At 35.6% G+C, this 19,767-nt stretch overlaps 1 protein-coding gene across 1 annotated transcript in view; it reads left to right on the forward strand.

Moving 5' to 3' along the window:
* Positions 1-19,767, forward strand: part of TMEM131 (transmembrane protein 131) — a 93,693-nt gene that overhangs the window by 52,574 nt on the left and 21,352 nt on the right. Inside the window, 17 exon segments of the mRNA XM_054271685.1 lie at positions 43-99; positions 1,012-1,073; positions 6,093-6,201; positions 8,032-8,140; positions 8,880-9,033; positions 9,135-9,305; positions 9,578-9,688; positions 9,775-9,909; positions 10,328-10,432; positions 11,708-11,794; positions 14,893-15,045; positions 15,199-15,274; positions 15,377-15,494; positions 16,989-17,127; positions 17,218-17,327; positions 17,707-17,773; positions 18,699-18,850. Coding sequence (XP_054127660.1) covers positions 43-99; positions 1,012-1,073; positions 6,093-6,201; positions 8,032-8,140; positions 8,880-9,033; positions 9,135-9,305; positions 9,578-9,688; positions 9,775-9,909; positions 10,328-10,432; positions 11,708-11,794; positions 14,893-15,045; positions 15,199-15,274; positions 15,377-15,494; positions 16,989-17,127; positions 17,218-17,327; positions 17,707-17,773; positions 18,699-18,850 — 1,915 coding nt within the window.

A 19,767-nucleotide genomic window follows, 5' to 3' on the forward strand; every position in this document is an offset into this window, starting at 1 on the left:
TAGTATAATAAAAAAATTGTAATTTTATTCTTTTCTTTTAAGCACCAGGAATCTATTCATCAACAGAAATGCTAGATTTTGGTACACTACGAACACAAGGTAAACCAGTCTTCAGTTCTCAAAGTATTGATCAGGAATAGGGTGGGGAGGGGAAAGCGCAGTACCTTTGTACTGTTCAGGGTTGCTTGTGGAATGATGCTTTTAAAAAGACAGATTACAACAGTGGGTCACAATAGTGCACAGATGCAAGAGTATTTGGGGTGTGTACAAGCAAGCAGTAGTTTGCACACCAGGTTGTAAGTCCAGTAGTAAGGTTAATGTTACACAGTTGCACATGGGTTAGTCTGAAAAGCATTTCAGTTCAATTAGTTTGTGAACTTGTGAAAATTGCTTCACTTCTAAGTCTTAATAATTTTCAGACAGGGGAGAAGTGAGGGTGGGCAAACTTGATCAAATGTTTTACGATAGGATCTTGTTTTTAATTGTCTGTAACGCATTTGGGCTTAACATTTAACATTAATGTTGTTTAGTGTTAAAAAAGTAGTAAAAGTTCTAGTGATCAGAAAGTAGTAAAACTAGAGATATTTTTTGAAACTGTAAGAGGGATTTATTGCTGACAAAAAGCAGTATTTATCTTCTGTTCAATTAAAAAAAGCTTCTGAAGAACTTTTCCATGCTACTTCCTAAACGTGTAAAGATTTTCCAGTAAGAGTAATTTCTTCTGAACATGGTGCATCTGAAAAAGCCATTGATTATAGTATTTTTAGCCTGCTCATTTCTTAATGTGTTAGAAATATGAGTGGTAAGCTGAAGTATGTAATGCCTGCTAATGCACAAAAAGGCAGTTTTGTTGGGACTAGCGATTTTGACTGGCTATTCTGTCATGTTAGTATAACTTTTTAACACTGAACAATGGAGGTAAATAAGAAACCAGCTAGTGTAAATGACTTTATATAAGATTCACATGTTAAAATAGCCTAATAGACAGGTGTGTTTTTTGTTCTTTAACAGATCTGCCAAAAATTTTAAATCTGCATTTATTAAATTCAGGAACAAAAGATGTGCCAATTACAGTAAGTTTGATTTCTTTCAATTTGAAACTTTCTACGTGGATTTACTTTTTCTCATAAAAATTGATGATTCACAGGTTTACCATATAGTGGTCAGAATTAGAAGCTAGGTGATGTGTGACTGAAAATGTAACTTAATAGCAGAGCAGATAATTTTTATACATGTTAAAATTAATTTGCATCATAGTCTCCTTTGAATGCTCTGAACAGCAGTTTTAGACTGTACCTGCAATATCTGAACCTTTGGCAACTTATGCTTTAGAACAATAATTCATGTTCAGTGCGTGAGATTAATACAGTCTCTGTAAGATTCTTTGTCCTCATCACATTTACACATCAGTATATAAAGTGGTTCCCCAACATAATTTTTTAAGATAAGCCAAGAGTAGCTTTCAGGAGCTGCCTGTAAAATTACCCTTTTTTTCTTGAGCTTATCTGCTTTGTTGCTTGAAATAACAAAAGAACGCAGAGACTCTAGGGCCCTGTACAGTAAGACCACTGGAGCTGAAAGTGAAGTGCAGCCAGCTTCAGAATTGTAGAAATGTGGATTTTCTACTTTCTGTTTTTACTTCAGAAATTCAGCACTAGTCTGGTAGTCCGCCTTTGTTCATTCATACCTTCTTCCTGTGTGATTTTTCTCATTTGCCCACTATTTTTCTCACTTCCTCCTTCTTCCCTTCCTGTCTTCCTTCCTTTCCAGATTTAGTTGTGTAGCTAGCTATACCTTGTCCCAGTGCACTTCAAAAAGTGTTGAAGTGTTGAAAAGGAACCAGAGAAGCCAAAAGAATGACTGAAGGATTGGCAAAGGTTCCTTACTGAGATTTTGGAGAGCATCTCTGTGTTTATAAAGCTTGAAGCTGCAACTATGAGGAAGAGTGTTTTAATAGTAGAGTTCTAGCAAAATCTTAGGATACTGGAAGATAAGTTTTCACAGTGACAATAGACCATTGCAGTGCTTGCTAAGCTGTTATTCACTAATAATTTTCAAGACAAGAGACTCTTACAGTATACTGCAAAAAGATCCTTTTTTGTTGAGGTCCTGATGCTTATTACAACAATGAGGTCAGGTGATCTTATAAGAATCATGGCTTTGTATGCTATGGCACAACTTCCATAGAGACTCTTAAACACCAAAAAGACCTGTGTAGGTATATGATTTTTGCATTGAGAGGGTTGGTCAATAAATTATTTTTCCAGCTGTATTTGCAAGTTTGTTTTAGATTTGACAGTTTACTTGTTGGTTGGGGTTTTTTATTATTTTTTTTAAAGCGTGTAATATGCTTGCGGTGTACAATGCAAATAACCACATTTTCAGACCATCAATATCACTTCTAATACCTACCTGGTTGTGTAGTGCCCAATTCATACTCCTTCATTTAAAAAAAGACCCAAGCCCATCCATTTTTTTTTAAGCTAGTGTCTTTGGACTATGGGCTGTAAACCATAAATACCAATCTAATGGAAGGCTATTACTTGATAACCTTTATACATATAATGACAAAACTTTTCCAGAGAAATAATTTTTTTACTGTGTGTCAAAGCAGTTGATTTGGTATTTTTAAAGCCTTTGGGACTCGCTTTTGCAAGGAGAAAGCTACCACACAGGTCCAGACATGATGTGTTTTTCAGTGTATCACATGGCACACTGAAAAACACATCAACTGACAATCACAAGTCAGTTGTTCTTTTCATTAAGGGACAGCTTTGTTGGGAAGTTTGTAAACTTTCTAGCTTTTGAAACACTTGGTGAATTTCTACTGCTGTGCCAATCAATGAATTTCAAAGTGGAAAGCAAGAATAAAGAATTTCACCAAGAAGGGGCTTGGTGAATAACTTACTTCTAGGAAAGCTTGACAAATAGACTTCTGACCCTTTAGAGCTAGTTTAAAAGTAGTGAGACAGACTGTGTGACAAATTTCATCTTAATGTCAGAAGAAAAGGCCAGGGCTATATTTAGCATATGTTTAAGCTGGGTGCTGGAGGAGCTAAATATCTTCAGGTCATCAGTGTGTGAGAGACTGCTAGTACTGTTGCCAGACTTGGGGTTGTTCTGCCTTCAAGCACTTAATCATGCTGTGGTCCAGCAAACTGGTTGAGGATGATAAGAGCAAGCAAATAATTTTCAAGTTTTAAAACTACTTATAATATCTCCCTCATTTTGTAGGGTTTGTTCCATTATTAAGGATAATAATGCTTATTTCATGACTGGATAAACTAGTCATGCTGCAACAATTAAGCCATTCTGTCAAAAATCTGGTAAATGTTGTTGAACACTTGTTTTATCCCTTCTCTATAATGTAAATTTGGTGTTTCCTTATGGCGCTTTAAGCCTGTTTGACTGCTGAAAGCAAAGGGATACTTCAAAATTTGAGGTCCTGATCATATTTGATGCCTGAGATCCAGGAACTTCAGGACAGCCTTAGAGAAGCTGAATTGTATCAGTTTGAAAACAAAAGTGTTTGTGTAAGAAAGTATTATGTTCTGTCCCAACTTAAGAATAGGGGTTAATTTCTCTTAGCAATCTGCAAGAAGTAGTTTGCTTCTGTGTTGTGTTTTCACATTTAGGTGTATGCATCTCAAAATTATCAAGGAATACAGTAGCTTATTCCATGTACTGGTTGATTCTTTATGGAGTAGGTGAACTTTAATTAGTTAGGTGTTTCTCAAGGCCAAGAAATTTCTGACAGTTGTGTCTGTAAAAGAGAATAAAACAGTTCAGACATGGTTCTGACACTAATGGAACCAGCCTTAATCTGCTACCTGTAGCCACAGGGCTTTTTTGTCCATGCTAGGTGGGCAAGACAAAACTAGGCTTAGGAGCCTTCTGACTGGTAAACATTATAGATGAACATGAGCCAGTCTTCCAGCCCATACTCTTCAGTTTATTAGAATACATGTAGCCCAAGTGTCCTTAAACCTTCAAAGTCTTTCTCAAGAACTCCTGCAAAAGCAGAAAGTTTTAGCCCCTCTTTGTGTCCTTTAGCACATTTAAGATCTTAATTTTCTGCAGTTATGCTAAATATTGAATGTGTCTTCACAGAGCAGGGTCAGGAGTCTTGAGTGGGTCATTCTGTGGGAGAGCCATGTGTTACTGAAGTATGTCTATTTAAAATTATTCTTCCCTACAAAAGTTGCTGTTAGGAATTTTTCTGAGAAAATTGGTGGTATTACATTCTTGATGGAACTTGTTTTGATGATGGTTTTTAATGCATATTTCAGGACAGACTCTACTTGAGCTTTATTTGAAATAGGTTGAAATTTGAGGAAATTTGAAAGGATACCTAAAGGCCTAAAGGATGTTTGTTTTTCCCTAGTTGTCTTAATTTTGTATTTCTTTTTATAACATTTAATCAAGCAACAAATGGGAAATGTGCATTATGTAGTTCAGAAATTTTCAACAAAACAGTGTAAATTCCTTCCTTAACTAAATTCACCAGCTGTAGACATTCTGAGTAAATACATGTAGGTTTGTTTCACTTGTAGTTTGAGAGATGCACCTCTGAAACCTGCCTTTTTTTTTTGTAACAGGCTGTCCTTTTGAATACTTCCAGTTTGATTTACTAGATGAAAATCAGCATTATTTCAAACCAGTTATTAAAGAAAGCATTTTGCATGAAAAGAGCTTCTGAAACTATTTATTGTCTCTGTCATCCAGAAGTTGTGAACTTTATCACAGCTTTGATTTCATCTACCTTAGGAGGGTTTTTTTTTTAAAGATCTGCCAAGATTTTAGTTTTGTAGTGTGGATCTCATTAGAAAAAAATTGAGATAATTATTAATTGACTTATGAAAAGAAATACCAAATGTCTGCACCCCATGTATGCAGATATGGTGGTGGACAAAGGTCAGTGCTATAAATCTAAAATACAAAACCTCTGCTTGAGTTAACAGAGATTATTCATTAGCTGCAGGAGTAGTGCTGCTTGCTCCCACTAAAGATCATGTGGTCTGCAGAACTAAGTTATTTATGCACACTTTTATGGCTTTAATTTACAATCAAGGACAGCTTGGCTTGGAAGAACTGTAATTGGTTTGTGCCACTAGCTGTCTGCCTTCCTCCCTGACCAAGAAAGGCTCAGCTGCTTATTAGACAGGTGCTAAACCTCTGCAGCAGAAGGTAAGGCAGCACTCATTTCAGTTTTCTTAATGCAGCATCCTGTGATTTGCTGTGGCTTAACAGCTGCTATGTGAGCAGCTGATCTGTTCTTAAAGCAGGAGGAGACAGCTGGGGAGGAAGAATCATGGCAGCCATCCTAATTTTAAGCAAAACAAGAATAAGAGCATTTAAATGCTTCATGCCCCCCTTCTCCATGGAATCTAGATGGTTTGCTGGCAATCTCTGTAGAGTCTTCAGATGACATGGAATCCCTTATCCTGCTGCACAGCAATGAGTACCTCTACAAATCAGCTCTGGCTGTTGACTGACACAATAGCTCTTCCAGTGATGGCCATTTACCTTTTCCCTTTAGTTTAAAACAGTAAATCCTCAGATATAAAGGGTGACCTTGTAAGGTGTTAGTGTAGAACAAGTGTCATCACAGATCTACAAAATGTTTCTCTATACAGTTAGTTATTTTTTTTCTCTGCAGACTTAGCATGGCATTAGAGACAAGGGAGATGTCTGTATCCTCTCTGGTAGTTGCACAAGTCATTTAACAGCTTTGTTAGTGAGTGCACCAGAAACAAGTATTGTAGCTATTGTAGCCCTGCAGCATTAAGAACAAAAATTAAATCCTAATTTAAATAAGGTTTGGTTTCTGTTTTATTAATATGTTTCTGGCCATACTGCCACTTAATTCAACATCCCCAAGGAGCCCTCACTGTTTCCTACTTTCCTGTATATTGACTGAGTAATTTGTAGGACCTGAAAAAAATTCTAAAACCACTTGTAATGCTGCTTTCTTACAGGAAAGACAGACCTGCAAGAGCTTGACCAAAAGTAGTTGCAGTTTTATCACTGTGAAAGGTTTCACAGCATGTTAGCAATGATACATTTACAGATGCTTCATATTTTGTTTGCAGAGTGTTAGACCTACACCACAGAACGAAGCAATAACAGTATATTTCAAGCCCGTTACGTTAAAAGCCTCTGAAAGTAAATATACCAAAGTTGCAAGCATTAGCTTTGATGGTAAGTACTGCTCCTCTCTTCTTAGAACTTGTCAAGTGCTTCTGAAAACTTACTGAAGTTTCATCGATTATTTTCACTATCTAAACAAAAAACCATTCATAATTTTGAGAAGAAAATGGAATTTTCCTACCTGGAAAAGGCTTACAATTCTTCTGAACTTCAGTTATTTCTGAAAGGATTGTCTTTGTTTATGATGAACAAGTGTCTTAGACTGGTAAATACAGATGAGAAGATATTCTTAATTTTTCTAATAAACATAACTGTATTCTTATGTTAAGGCCCTGGTTATTTAAATGTATTTTTGTTTTAAGCAGACATTTGTTTTTGAGAAATCCTAACAAACAAGGTAACAAGTACAAGTTACTCCTGGGGAAATTTCAATTAGACACAAGAAGAAAATTTTTCACAATGGAAACAATCAGTTTCAATGATTGAAAACAATCATTATTTCACAATGAAATAATCTCCCCAAGATGGGGTGGATTCTGCAGTGTTGGGCACTTATAATCAATCTGGCCAGGGTGCTGAGACATCCTGTTTAAACTGTACTTCTGCCAGGAAAGGTTGGACCAAGGGGTCCTTGAGGTCTCCTTCAACCTGGTATTCTATGATTTTTCTCCTACATAGTGTGACTTTAAATACTATGCTGACACTTTGTAGAAAGGCACCTCTGTTTTTATAGAGATTTTAATCAACTGTTAAAATGGTGGTGACTACTCAGATGTTACTGCTTTAAGATACTAGTTGGTGCTGTAAGTCTTTCTGCCTGGATTGCTTAAAAATGGAATCTTACACATGAAATAGTTGTGGTAGACATAATTTTAGAAGTTGCATAAAAAAAAGAGGAAAGAATTGATTTTTATTACCATTTATGGATTAGCACTTTAGAAATTTAATAGCTCATGGTTTCTAAAATAAGTGAAGTACATTTTAGCTTATAACTTCTGAAAGAGATGAATTCTGTCAACCTAAGGTGATAATACATGCAGATTTTGAGACTGGTGGGAATTGTTATATGAGGACCTACTGGCTAACATATGGTACGTCTTAGAAGGAATGGTGGTTCCTGGGAAAAATACCCAGTTAAGCTGCTTAATGTGTTTAAGGAATTGACTTGATGAATTCTTATCAGTGAAGCAGCCACCCCTAAATGTATGCAATTTCAACTGTCCTAATTACATGCAGGGGCTTTAGGGGCTTGGTGGCTTCTCTTAATTAGTATTTGAATACCTTGATTTATTTTTTTTTTTTTTGCACTACCTCTACCAGGCTGCCATTGCTTGTTCTGTGATCTTGGAGCAGATCTGTGAGCGTCACTCTTGGTGCTTGTGTAGTTTAAGTTTTTACATTACTTATCTTTTTGCAACATTTAGTTTGTCTTTCATTTCTTCATTATTAAGATCCTCTCTACTGCTAATTCTAATTGAGGGGCCCAGCAGTCTCAAGCTTCTGTCCTGTTAGGACAGGGATAGTTTTATTCCATATTCTTAGTGGAGACTTCAATTCATCTGGATACAAATGATCCTCTGGACATGTTCAGGTTATTTATATGACAGCAACAATCAGGCTTCCCTATTGTATAAAAGCTTAGTAAATTGGGCAGGTCATCTAACTGGTGTTAAATAGGAAGATTTCAGAATTGGGATCTCTTGTTTCATACTTTACACCATGTCAGTTTGGTTATTGAAATTCCCTTAAGCTCCACTTTTTTCCTTCCACGATAATTAATTTCTGGGCTAGCTCTGTGGTTTTATTCTTCCACTCATTCTAGTATAACTTAATGGATCAATTTTTGTCAGCTTTAAAAAACTTACGTTCTTGTGTGTGCAGCATCAAAAGCAAAAAGAGCATCACAGTCTTCTGGGAAAATAACTGTTAAAGCAAAAGAGAAGAGCTATTCCAAACTTGAAATACCGTATCAAGCAGAAGTGTTGGATGGGTAAGCTTCCAGTAACTGAACATAGTTCAAAAACTAAATGCTCTAAATTAGAGGGGATTATTCCTGTTTGTAAACAAATGGATGAAGTAGTCTTAGCCATTAGTAAGTTGGTTTCAAGGCTTGAGTTAGAATTGATCTTAGTGACTTGTTTTTCAGAGCAGCTGAAGACTGCAGATGAGACATTTTAAAAATGCAGTATTGAAAACATTTCTGCTTTTACATTCACTGTTCTATTGCCATATGAAGTAAAGGTTGAGAAGGTGCTTTTGATTTTAAGCAAAATTTTGGAAGAATGCTGTGTTTCCTTGGGTTTTGTTACTTATTTACTCAGTATGACTAAGTTGACTTTAAAAACATTTTAAGTGAGGTGCTATTTTATCAACAGAACTGGCAGACTATTTTAACGGCCAACAAACTAAACCTTACCTTGTCACAACTTTGTGCTGCAGACACATGATTTGGCTAATAAAAAATACACATGATCTGCAAATTTTCTTAATACTTCAACACTTCCTTTTAGTCCCTCTATTATTCTCAGTTACATGTTTTCTTATCTTATTTGAATTACTTAGTTATTGATGTCCCTGTAGTGCTAATATAGTGCTAGTGATAATATAGTTTCACCATGCAGTGGGGTATGTATCTTTTTAGCTGTTTGAAATAATGAATTCTTTTCTTTGTGTAAGGAAAACGCTTTGAGGAAAATCTTTATTTTCTTTACTCTGTTTTCTTTTGGTAGTTATTTAGGATTTGATCATGCTGCCACACTCTTTCACATCCGTGACAGTCCTGCTGATTCTGTGGAAAGACTGATCTATTTAACAAACACATTCAGTTTTGCAGTCCTTATACATGATGTTGTGTTACCAGAAGAAGCAAAACCAATGTTTAAAGTAAGTCCCATTTCAGTGAATGCTTTTACCTATTAGTAAATGCTTAAATGTGATACACTTTGTTCAGTTGTAACCTTGGTCTTCATTGTTCACTGATCTAGGTCCAGAACTTCAGTAAACCAGTCTTAATTCCACCCAATGAATCAAGATATATTTTTACACTTCATTTTATGCCTTCCACATCATCTGTTCACGTTGATAATAATATCCTACTTATCACCAATGCTTCTAAATTTCACCTACCTGTCCGAGCATACACAGGATTTCTTGATGTAAGTATTTTCCCTTTTTTTGGCAACTTCTGTGTAATTAGAGGCAGACTTCATAGACTCTTTAATTCTTTATTCTACTTCAGTGTCTGCTGAAAAATTCGTTTTTGTTCCCTTAAAGTCTTTAGTTTTACATAGGGAGTTTATTCATTTAGAATTTTGAGATTGTCATGATAGTGTTGTATTAAAATTATTAATGTGATTTTTAATGAGCTTGCAGTTTGAGCACACTTTATATTTCACTTATGCTAAAATACTTTTATCAATCTTTCTAGTACTTTGTACTGTCACCAAAAAGTGAGGAGCGATTTATAGATTTTGGCATATTGAGTGCAACAGAAGCTACCAGCATCTTATTTGCAGTCATCAACAGCAATCCAATAGAGGTGAGGATGCATTTATTTTTAGTTTATCTTTTAAAAAATTTACATCAGTGTTGCTACTGAAAACAATACCTTTTGTTCTTTTTAAGCTGGCTATAAAAAGTTGGCATATTATAGGGGATGGTTTGGCCGTAGAACTTCTAACAACTGAAAAGGGAAACAGAACAACAATAATTGCAAACCACCACGAACTACAAAATGCTACTGCATCTGATCAGTCTTCAGTAAGTAAACCTTTGAATCCATTGCTTTAAAGCTAGATATAGGAGGGGAGAAAAGAGACAAACTTCTGCAAGTTCCTTCAGTTTCATTTTAGCAGAGGAGAGATAAGAATTCTTAATTTTTGTCTGAACTTGAGTATGATAAAGCATGTAGGCTTCCTAAATTTATTTTAAGGAGCAGCATTATATTTACCCTTTCCAAACCTAATCAATCTCAATACCCTCATGATGCTTGTTGTTAATCTGGGATAAGTGGAAATTTATCACCAGAAGGGAATAGATAATTTTTGTGTTAGTAACTTATGTATATGAACTCATTGTTTATCACTGACAGTAGTTTTAAATGGATTTTGAGTCTGGTTTTAGTGAAATTTCTTTTTGTTTAATGGAATACATTGGTGACTTTTTCTACCATTTACAGGTGATACTCGCATCAGGCTATTATGCAGTGTTCAGAGTAAATCTAATAGCGAAGGAACTGGAAGGAATTCATGATGGAGCTGTACAAATCTCAACAGATTATGAGGTATATTTACTGTATAATAAATGGGTATTGCCCAAAAGATCTGTTTAGTCTTTAAGTAGCATGAGTTGAGGTTGGAAGGGAACTCCAAATGTCAGGTTATCTTTGCAAGTTAACCCTGCATCATACAACAGAAGGGTTACTTATGCTTTTATTATGATTTTTGTCTGGCTTTCAGAAATATCCATTTAAATCTGACCTAATGCTTTGCGGTTTGGGTTCTTCAGTGACATGACACATCCTCAAAGCATCAGTGCATGGATCTTGGGACATGTCATGCACTGACAATGTGCTTCTCCACATTATCAGTTACTGAAACAAAGCTGTAATATCAACCATTTTTGTCAAAATGCAATGTGAAAACTGTTTTGGAGAGTCATAGAATCATTAAGGTTTAAAAAGACTGGATACCCCCATGCCCACTAGACCGTACTGCAGCTTGCCACAGTTTGCTGGCAGTTGATAAAACAGAATCCTTGCACTGATTATTATGGAAGAGAACAACTGGTTGCCTCAACTTCATGTGCCTTGTTTTTGCAGGAGACAGAGTCTAATGAATAATGCAATCTGTATTTAATATATTTTTGTGATATATGGAAAAGAACCCCAAATGTGACTCTGTGCTTATGAGGTCAGGAAATTATATCACTGATTGTGTAGTTCTGATGGTGCTACAGAAAATGAGAAATTCCCAAATTCTGCCAGTTATTGGAGATTTTAAGCTTTCTTGTATTATATCCACGCATGTATGTGACCTTTCAGCTACAGATTCTGAAGCATTTTATTTTCTTGCTTGTTACAAGTTATTCTACTTGTATTGGTACTTGAATCTCATTGCCATCCCTTCCAGCTACTTTTTCAATGTGGTCTCAAGGTATTACAATAACACCATGTTTTGAGAAGCTGGGTGTATTTTCTTCCCTCAGTTGCTTTGAAGATGTTACTCTCCTGTTTTCCAGCAAAGTAAGCCTCATTCAAATGAGGCCTGTATAATATCCCATTGGGGAGCTTATGTTTTCAGTATGCTTTTCTGTTCCATGTAGAAGGGAAGTGAGGAGTGCTTCCTGACACTATGCAGTGACTGTTCAGAATATGATGATGGGTTGAAATCTTAATTCATGTCTTCATGTTTTAAATGTCTGTATAATCCTAGACTACATTAATTGTAGAATTTCAGGGTTTTGTTATTCTATGCAATTTAAAAGTGGAAGAGGCATTTAAAGGCTGGAAATGTAAAGAGTTTTTTTCTAAATTTTTCTTGGGTTTTTTTTTGTCCAGATTTTAACTATACCAGTGAAGGCTGTGATTGCTGTAGGCTCATTGACCTGCTCCCCAAAACATGTTTTTCTTCCACCTTCTTTTCCGGTAAGAGAGTTAGGATTAAATTTTTACCTTCTGTGTTTGTCTTTATATGCCCTTTTCAAGGGAGACCACTGTCCTGAATTCTATGTCAAATTGCTGGGGAGATTGTGCTACTGAACTGTTAGGATCAGTTTGTCATTATTTTGGGGGTTGTTTGGGGTTTTTCTGCTATGTGTTCCAAGCGTGAGTTCTCCTCAACAGCCCACTTGAATGGGATCTTGGAATACTCATGTAATGGGATAGATCTCATCAGAGGAAGATAGGTCAGTCAGCAGGACTTCAGGACTGAATATTTGCTGCAATTGCCACATATTCCATCTTCTTCTGATCTCCTGTGTCACAAATTCTTCTGAAGTCTTTTGCTACTCTTGAGGTCAAACAGTCATGCCTACAGTTGCAAAGATCACTAGTTGTTTTTTATCTTTAAGATCTATTTTGGTTTTTTTACTATATAGACTCACCATTATATGGGTACTTATTACACTGAGTGCCACATCTAAAACTTCATTTTTACCTACTTCATAAGCTTTTGATAAGTTAAAATTGCTTAAAGATTCAGTTCCCTGTCATTCATTGGACATAAAGCTGTTTCTATATTCTCTATATGAATCTTCTAGAATTACTTGAAATGATTGTTATGATTATGAAGAAGAATTCATGTGAACAAAATCCCTTTTGAGTGCCACATAAAAATACTTTGTTCTATGTTGGACCATAAAGAAGTAATACTTTTTTAGTCTCCTTTGAGTTTGTTCTAGCTGAAATGGCTGAAGAGCTTCTCAGTATTTCATAGTAATATGCCCACAGTCTTGTCAGCTTGATTTTTGGGAGGGGCCCCTTTTTTTTGTTTGATTATTGTTTGTGAGCTTTTTTGCTTTGGCCTTGCAATTTTTTTGGGGGGAGGGTTCTTTGTTTTTATTTGGGGGAATTTTGTTTGTTTTGTTTATTTCCTTTTGCTTTATTTTCTTTTGGCAGATAATACTTCTTATAGCACCTGTGTTTCTCAGACATAGCTTTGTTGCTGTCATTATTCTTTCTCTTCCCTAGATTACTGTGATTTTTATTGTCTTTATACTTCTTTTCTAGTAACGTTTTCAGACAATTATTCTTTCAGGGGATCTTTGGCCTCCTGCATTTTGTTTGGGAGTATAGATTTGGATATAATTATCACTTTTGACAAGATTATATACTGTTGAATGTGTTCAAGCCCTAAGCTTTTCACAGCAGTCAGCTTCACATTCTACTTCCATTAGTTGATCACTTAGCTCTTTATATTTGAGAACATAAAATGCTTAGTTTTACTTTTACTTTTCTTGGAATAATTCAAATTAAACTTATGCTCGCTTACTTCATGCTACTCTAACATTTAGTTCTTCTGTAATGCCTCTATTACTTATGAAAATAAGCCTAAAATAGCATCAGGTCTTTTTGTTTCAGTGTTTGGTGGAGAAACTTGACAGCTACACCAGCCAGGAATAACTAGGTGCTACTATTTTAGTAACACATGCTTTTCAGTTCATACTTAGGATGTAATTCCCCTGCAGCTGCCTGGTTCCCAGAGCTGTCTGTCTGTTTATAGTTTTAGTGTATTTGTACCTAAGTGTGATTTCTGGTATTCTGTTGAAGGTTGTCAGCAATACACTGACAGTGTGTACAGGTCTTGTAAAGGTCAGTGTCTTGATTTAAACCAATCTTAGCTCTGTTGACTTCTGCTTCATAGAGTCATCTTTGCCTCACAGTGCCACCTCTCAACTCTCCCCTGATCAAAGCTCATCTTTGAGGACCTCTATGCTAAATGGCATTGTTCTGTTTTTCTTATTACTGCTGAACAATTGTTTTCCCTTGTCTGTTGTTTCATGTCTAAATGCTGTGTAAAAGTCTTAGTAAAATACTATTTATTTGTTCTAGACACTTTAACAAACCTGTATCTTGTCCCATTGATGACAGTTTGTTACTCATAGGAATTCACAGATGAAGCTCAGATATACCTCCTAATTCAGTTTAACAGGACTGTACTGTTAAGGATTTATTCTTGTACTTTCTTTCCCTCTGCAATTACTTCTGTTGAGACTGTTGCAATATGTGACTGTTTCCTGAGGCCACAGGCAAATTTTGAACCTTCAAAAGACCTCTCCCATGTCTCTACTTAAACTTAGATTTATTTTTTTTTAAAGTTTGAAGTATTGATTTAAGGGGAACAAGAAAAACATGTTCATTAAAAGATAGCCTTGAGTATTTCTATTTGCTCAAACTGATTTTTTTTTAACATAAATCTGGAGTCTCCCCAGTAGTCCTGAGTTGCACTTCTATCTGCTTTTGTTTCTAGTATTTGTTTCCGCTCTACATACCAGGGTTGAGTGTTGAGTTAAGGTGTAAAATATGACCATGGAATCATTGATTTACAACTGAGGCAGGGTAGAGCTTGAGCATTGTAAGGATTTTGATAATAACAATTAAACTAAATTTTCTGTGCTTAAAAGGTGAAATAATGTTTGACTCGGAAAAGCAGGCAGGCTGTAAAGGTGTGGGGAAAAAACTTCCTGGTTTTTTTCTTAAATGTAGTTTTGGTGTGTTGTGTCTTAATTGCATTTGGGAGCAGGAAGAGGGTTTTAAAAGCTCTCTGTCACCTGTAGTTTTTGTAATTGTAGCTTCCCTTTACTCTTCCTTTCAGATTATTTTTAATTCTTAATGACTAATTACTATTTCTAATTGCCAGCAGTGATCTTTTACAAAAAGCCTGTTTCCCTTTAGTAATAGGAGGCTCAGCAAACTGAAGTTTTCTCTTGCCTTTCCTCTTCTGATATTTTTTATCGTGATTTGATTAAAGAGAGCTGTTGTCTGTGCCCTTCCAAGATACTTCAGGTGTTCTTAATTTTCAAAGAAGGGTGAACTGTGCTTGGAAGCAGATGGAGTAAAAAATACAACTTCATAGAAACTTACTATCTTGAAGTGTTGCAAATGGCATTTCTTTAAGGTAGTGTAGTTAAAATTGTAGTTTAACATTTCAGCAGTGCTGTGGTCTTTGCCAGCCTGCATAAATAGATACATATGCTAGGGAAAAATGCATATCCTACAGACTTTTTTCCTTTTATTTTCCTTAGGGGAAAGTAGTTCACCAGAGCCTGAACATTATGAACTCCTTTTCTCAGAAAGTGAAAATACAACACATACGGTCCCTCTCAGAAGATGTAAGGTTTTATTATAAGAGACTAAGAAGTAATAAAGAAGATTTAGAGCCAGGAAAAAAATCAAAGGTTTGTTTATGTCTTATTTCTAAACATTTATAAGCTCTCTTTTCTATATAGCATATGTTAAGTTTCTGTGTTCAACAGAAATCTTCCCTCTTTTTTCTTTGGTCGTTAGATTTACTGTTCTGTTTAATTGATCAGCTCTTACATGTTTTGCAGATTGCAAATATTTATTTTGATCCTGGTTTACAGTGTGGAGATCATTGTTATGTAGGATTGCCTTTTTTATCTAAATGTAAGTAAAGTTCAACTTTATAATGAAAATAATTTCAAATAAGTTTTCTCCTTAAGTAATGATTTTACTTGAAGATTTATAAAACCATGTTATTTCCTACAGCGGAATCTAAAGTTCAGCACAGCATAGCAATGCAAGAAGATGCATGGGATTCTGACTGGGATTTGCATGAGAATTTATTCAAAGAATGGACAGAAATAAAAGAGAACTCAAGCCATAGGTAAGTGTTATATTCCTGTTGCTTGCTCAGGCCTTAAGTCAGTACTAATTCTGTGATATGTGTGCTCTTATAGAATAAAAGGCTTCTTAATATTGCTGTGCTCTTTGAGAAGGGGCCAAAAAGGAATTGCTTGGCCTTCTCTGGAAAATCTTTAAAGAGAGAATTTTAAAAGTGAGAAAACAGTAATAATTTTCCCCAAATTCAAGAAGACATTGACAGTTACTATTCACTGAGTTGCTGGAGTTCTTTACAAGATTGTAACAGCAAGGCAGTTTCTACTCTGCAAAAATTTCCAAAACCAGATTGTGCTGGTTGTTCAGTATCCCTGCTTAAACAGTTTTAAAATAATATCCTCAATATCCCTTTTAAGATTTCATAAGGTTTTCTGTCATTACCATACCAGGAGTTTTGCATTTCAGTGAATTACAAAATTTTCTGCTATTTTACCTTGAGAAAGATTAATGGTTGCTACTTAATATTTAGAAAAGTTTAACTCTGTAGATTGCTACATATCTTTTAAATATCTGCCTTCTCATACATAAAGTTGATTTAATGTCAAAGGGACAGGAGTTAACATAAACAGCAAGAGTGTGTATGTGTTTTGTGTTGATAGCATCCAGATTACCCTTTCAAAAAAGGCATGTGAAGAACCAAAATGTCTGTATGCAACTAAATAGTATAACAAAAGCATTCCTCCCTTATCACTTCTGTGTTATAATGGTGATATATTATTAACTCCTGAGAAAATCTGATCTAAACAGAATCCTCTATTTAGCTGCACCAATAACTTCCAAGAATGTTCTATTCCCTACAGGAAGAGAACAGTAAAGGAGAATGCTAAAGATTAGTTCTGAACAAGGAGTAGTTCTAACTTGAATATACAATGATTTAATATTATTTATTATATTTTAAAGTATTTAATACTTTTAAAGAGATTTAAAGTTACCCAGCTGTGCAAAGGAACATTCAGGGAAAGGAAAGATAACTGAAAAGAGAGGTATTGTGACTTGGACATTTGGAATTTCTCCAAAATATTTCTCTGGGTTTGAAGCCTAGTATTTTGTTTCTTTTGCTGACTGGAGAGCTCAGTACTTTTAGTTTAGTTTCAATTCATGCTGGAGAACTTGTGGGAGAAGGGGACCCAAGTCTATTGTGGAGGTTGTTTAATAGCAAAGAACTTCATTCACTGATGGAAGTAACAGCTAGCACCAAATATGACTTGTTCAGATTTGCTTTATTTTTATTAGACAGAGGTGCAGGCACACAGTCTGTGCATCCATTGCATTTAGAGTAGATGGTACTGATTTACTGTACCTATGCAGGCAAAATTAATTTTCTGGATTGTAGATGCTATATTGGAGCTTTTCCTTTCTACTGTTTGTACCTTTGCAAATCATCAAATAGATTTTTTGGGCTATTTATCTTACTGATGTGAATCTCAGTGATATTTGTTTCTGCAAAACATAAAAGTGAGTTTTATAACTGTTTCTCCAGACTGAATGCTGTATTTGAAGTGGACACAGATCTTCAGAAGAATGTTAGGTTGAAAATTACAGCAGAAATGTCCTGGCCCTCCATCCTTACTTCACCACGCCATCTAAACTTCCCTCTTACCAACACAAACAGCTCATCAGTAAGTTATTTTAGTGATAGTATCATTTAAACAGCTATTTCTAATTGCATTAATGGTAATGTAAACTTATTTAAAATTCTTTCTGAATAGGAAGAAGAAATTTTTCTAGAAAATCCAGCTGATGCTCCTGTGTATGTTCAGTTTCTTCCAGTAGCTCTGTATTCTAACCCATCCACTTTTGTTGATAAGCTGTTGGAAAGGTAAGTGTTGTTGTGCAACCCTTGGGGTGTACTCACTGGGCAGAGAAAATGCATTTTACAAGGAATGAATGCATGATATGGCAGTTGTGTTGGTAATTCATATTGGCCACTCTAGAATTTGAATCATTACACCAGTTGAGAGCTGAATCTATTGCCATTGAACACACATCTGTATTTTTTACTGAGCTGAAATGTGTTTACATTTCTTCCTTAACTTGATGTACAACAGGGGGGAAATAAGAAAAAATAAAATCAAGTGATGCTTTCAGATGCATGTTGGGCTACCATAGATACTTGATTTGTGCTAAAATCCATAAATGCAAGTATGTCATTACCTTCCCTGATCTGTGAGAAAGAAAAAATTGCAATTTCATTTCAGGTTTAATTTGAGTAAGCCAGCTAATTTCAATCAGAGGACTCTAGAGTTCCAGGTCTTCAGAAATTGTGTAAGTATTTCAATATATTCTTGGTAATTTTAAATTCAGGTTTGTTATTGTTTTAATAAGAGTTCAGTCAGACATGTCTTCTGGTATTAGTGTGGAAAATCTAATATAAATATAATATCTGTTGGATATCAGGAAATCTGGAAAAGAAATATTCCTTCAAATGTAAATAATAAAGTGTCACTTTTTCTATATGCTTACATTATAATACAACTGTGGAAGTTACAGGAAAACTGCATTTTCTTTCTGGCAGGATTATTTTCTTCAGCATAGTGATTACTAGCTCTAAAATGAGCAATGAGCAAAGAATTGATTATTCCATTGCTTTGTTGATTCTTTTAAGTGATTTGAGTATTGTGGTCTACTTTTAAGTGTGTGCATTTTCATATAGAGCATGCCACCCACATCCTAAGCACTACCTTTTTTATCTGACTTTTCCCCTCCATTTGCAGTTTGTTTTAGATTACTATTTGATGCTTATTCAGTGTCTCAAGACAAATGGCAGACTTCTCCAAAATAGACTTCTTTGGGTAGTTCTTCTATTTTGTTTGCTTAACAATTGAAAATTCTGAGGAGAAAAAATATTCCATAATGGTTTGATACTAATTTAGTGTTCAAAATATATATTGTAAGAACTTCTGATCTTTTTCTTCCACTAGAACTTTATGAACCTACATGGGTGAAGTTTAGCTCAGTTCTGTTTTGTTGTATTGTTTTGCTTCTCCATTAATGCAAGCAGTTTACTGATAAGTAGAGAAATTCTTGTGCTATCAGAGTTTCTGGTTAAAAAAAACAGACTATGTCATTGAGTAGTATCCTTTTTTAGAACAAGATCAATTTTCTAGCTAAAATAATACCATTTCTATCAAATACATGTAAAAATGTCCTATTTTTTAAAGCCTTGCTTTGTTTGCCCCCCCCCCTTAAGGTCCAACCACTACAGACCACTGTGGGACTTACAAAGGGCTTGGCTCGTCATTCCATTTTAAGTCTAATATTAAAACCTGGTGAGAGAAAGTCTGTCAAAGTAAAGTTCACTCCAGCTCTTAATAAAACTGTTTCATCATTGATTGTTATCAGGTAAGAGATAGTTCAGAAATAAGTGTGTTTTTCTCTGTTTTTCTATGTATCATACTTGCAATCAGCTGACAAGAAACTATTGCTTTTAGAAGAATAATTGTAGAATCCTATGTATCTGCAGAGAGGTTGAATGTAGTTGTGACATGTCTTAGAGTATTTTACCTGTATTCATATATATTCAGTGATGTAAATATATAAGCCACTGTTATACTTACCACAGAATCATATAAGGGCTTGGTTTGGAAGGGACCTTTAAAAGTCATTATCCCAATCCCCCCTGCAATACCAGGGACATCTTCAGGTCTCTCAAAGGTCTGTCTGATCTTGAATGTTTCCAGAGATGGGACATCTACAACCTCTCTGCGCAATCTGTTCCAGTGTTTCAGTACCCTCACTGTAAAAAGTTTTTCCCCCTATATCTAATCTGAATCTACCCTGTTTTAGTTTTAAAACCATCACTCCTTTTCTTGTCACTACATGGCCTATTAAAAAGGTTGTCCCCATCTTTCTCACAGGCTCCCTTTAAGTACAGGAGTTCCTGTGTGGTCACCAGAAAACTTTCTCTTCTCCAGGCTGAATAATCCCAGTTCTCTCAGCCTCTCCTCATAGCAGAAGTGCTCCATCCCTCTGATCATCCTGGTGCCTCTTGTCTTGACTTGTTCCAACAGGTCCATGTCCTTCCTGTGCTGGGACCCCAGAGCTGGACACAGCACCCCTGGTGGGGTCTCACCAGAGCAGAGCAGAGGAGCAGAATCCCCTTTCTTATCCTGCTGCCCATGCTGCTTTGGATGCAGCCCAGGGTGTGATTGGCTTCCTGGGCTGTGAATGCTCATTGCTGGGTCATGTTCAGCCTCTCACACACCAACACATGGATACTTCATTTCTGAAATACATTCTACACTGTCTTCAAAGAAGGG

This window comes from Melozone crissalis, unplaced genomic scaffold (assembly GCF_028551555.1).
Source record: "Melozone crissalis strain CALT ecotype California unplaced genomic scaffold, PUWL_Pcris_2 ptg000013l_1, whole genome shotgun sequence".
NCBI classification, from domain to species: Eukaryota; Metazoa; Chordata; class Aves; order Passeriformes; family Passerellidae; genus Melozone; species Melozone crissalis.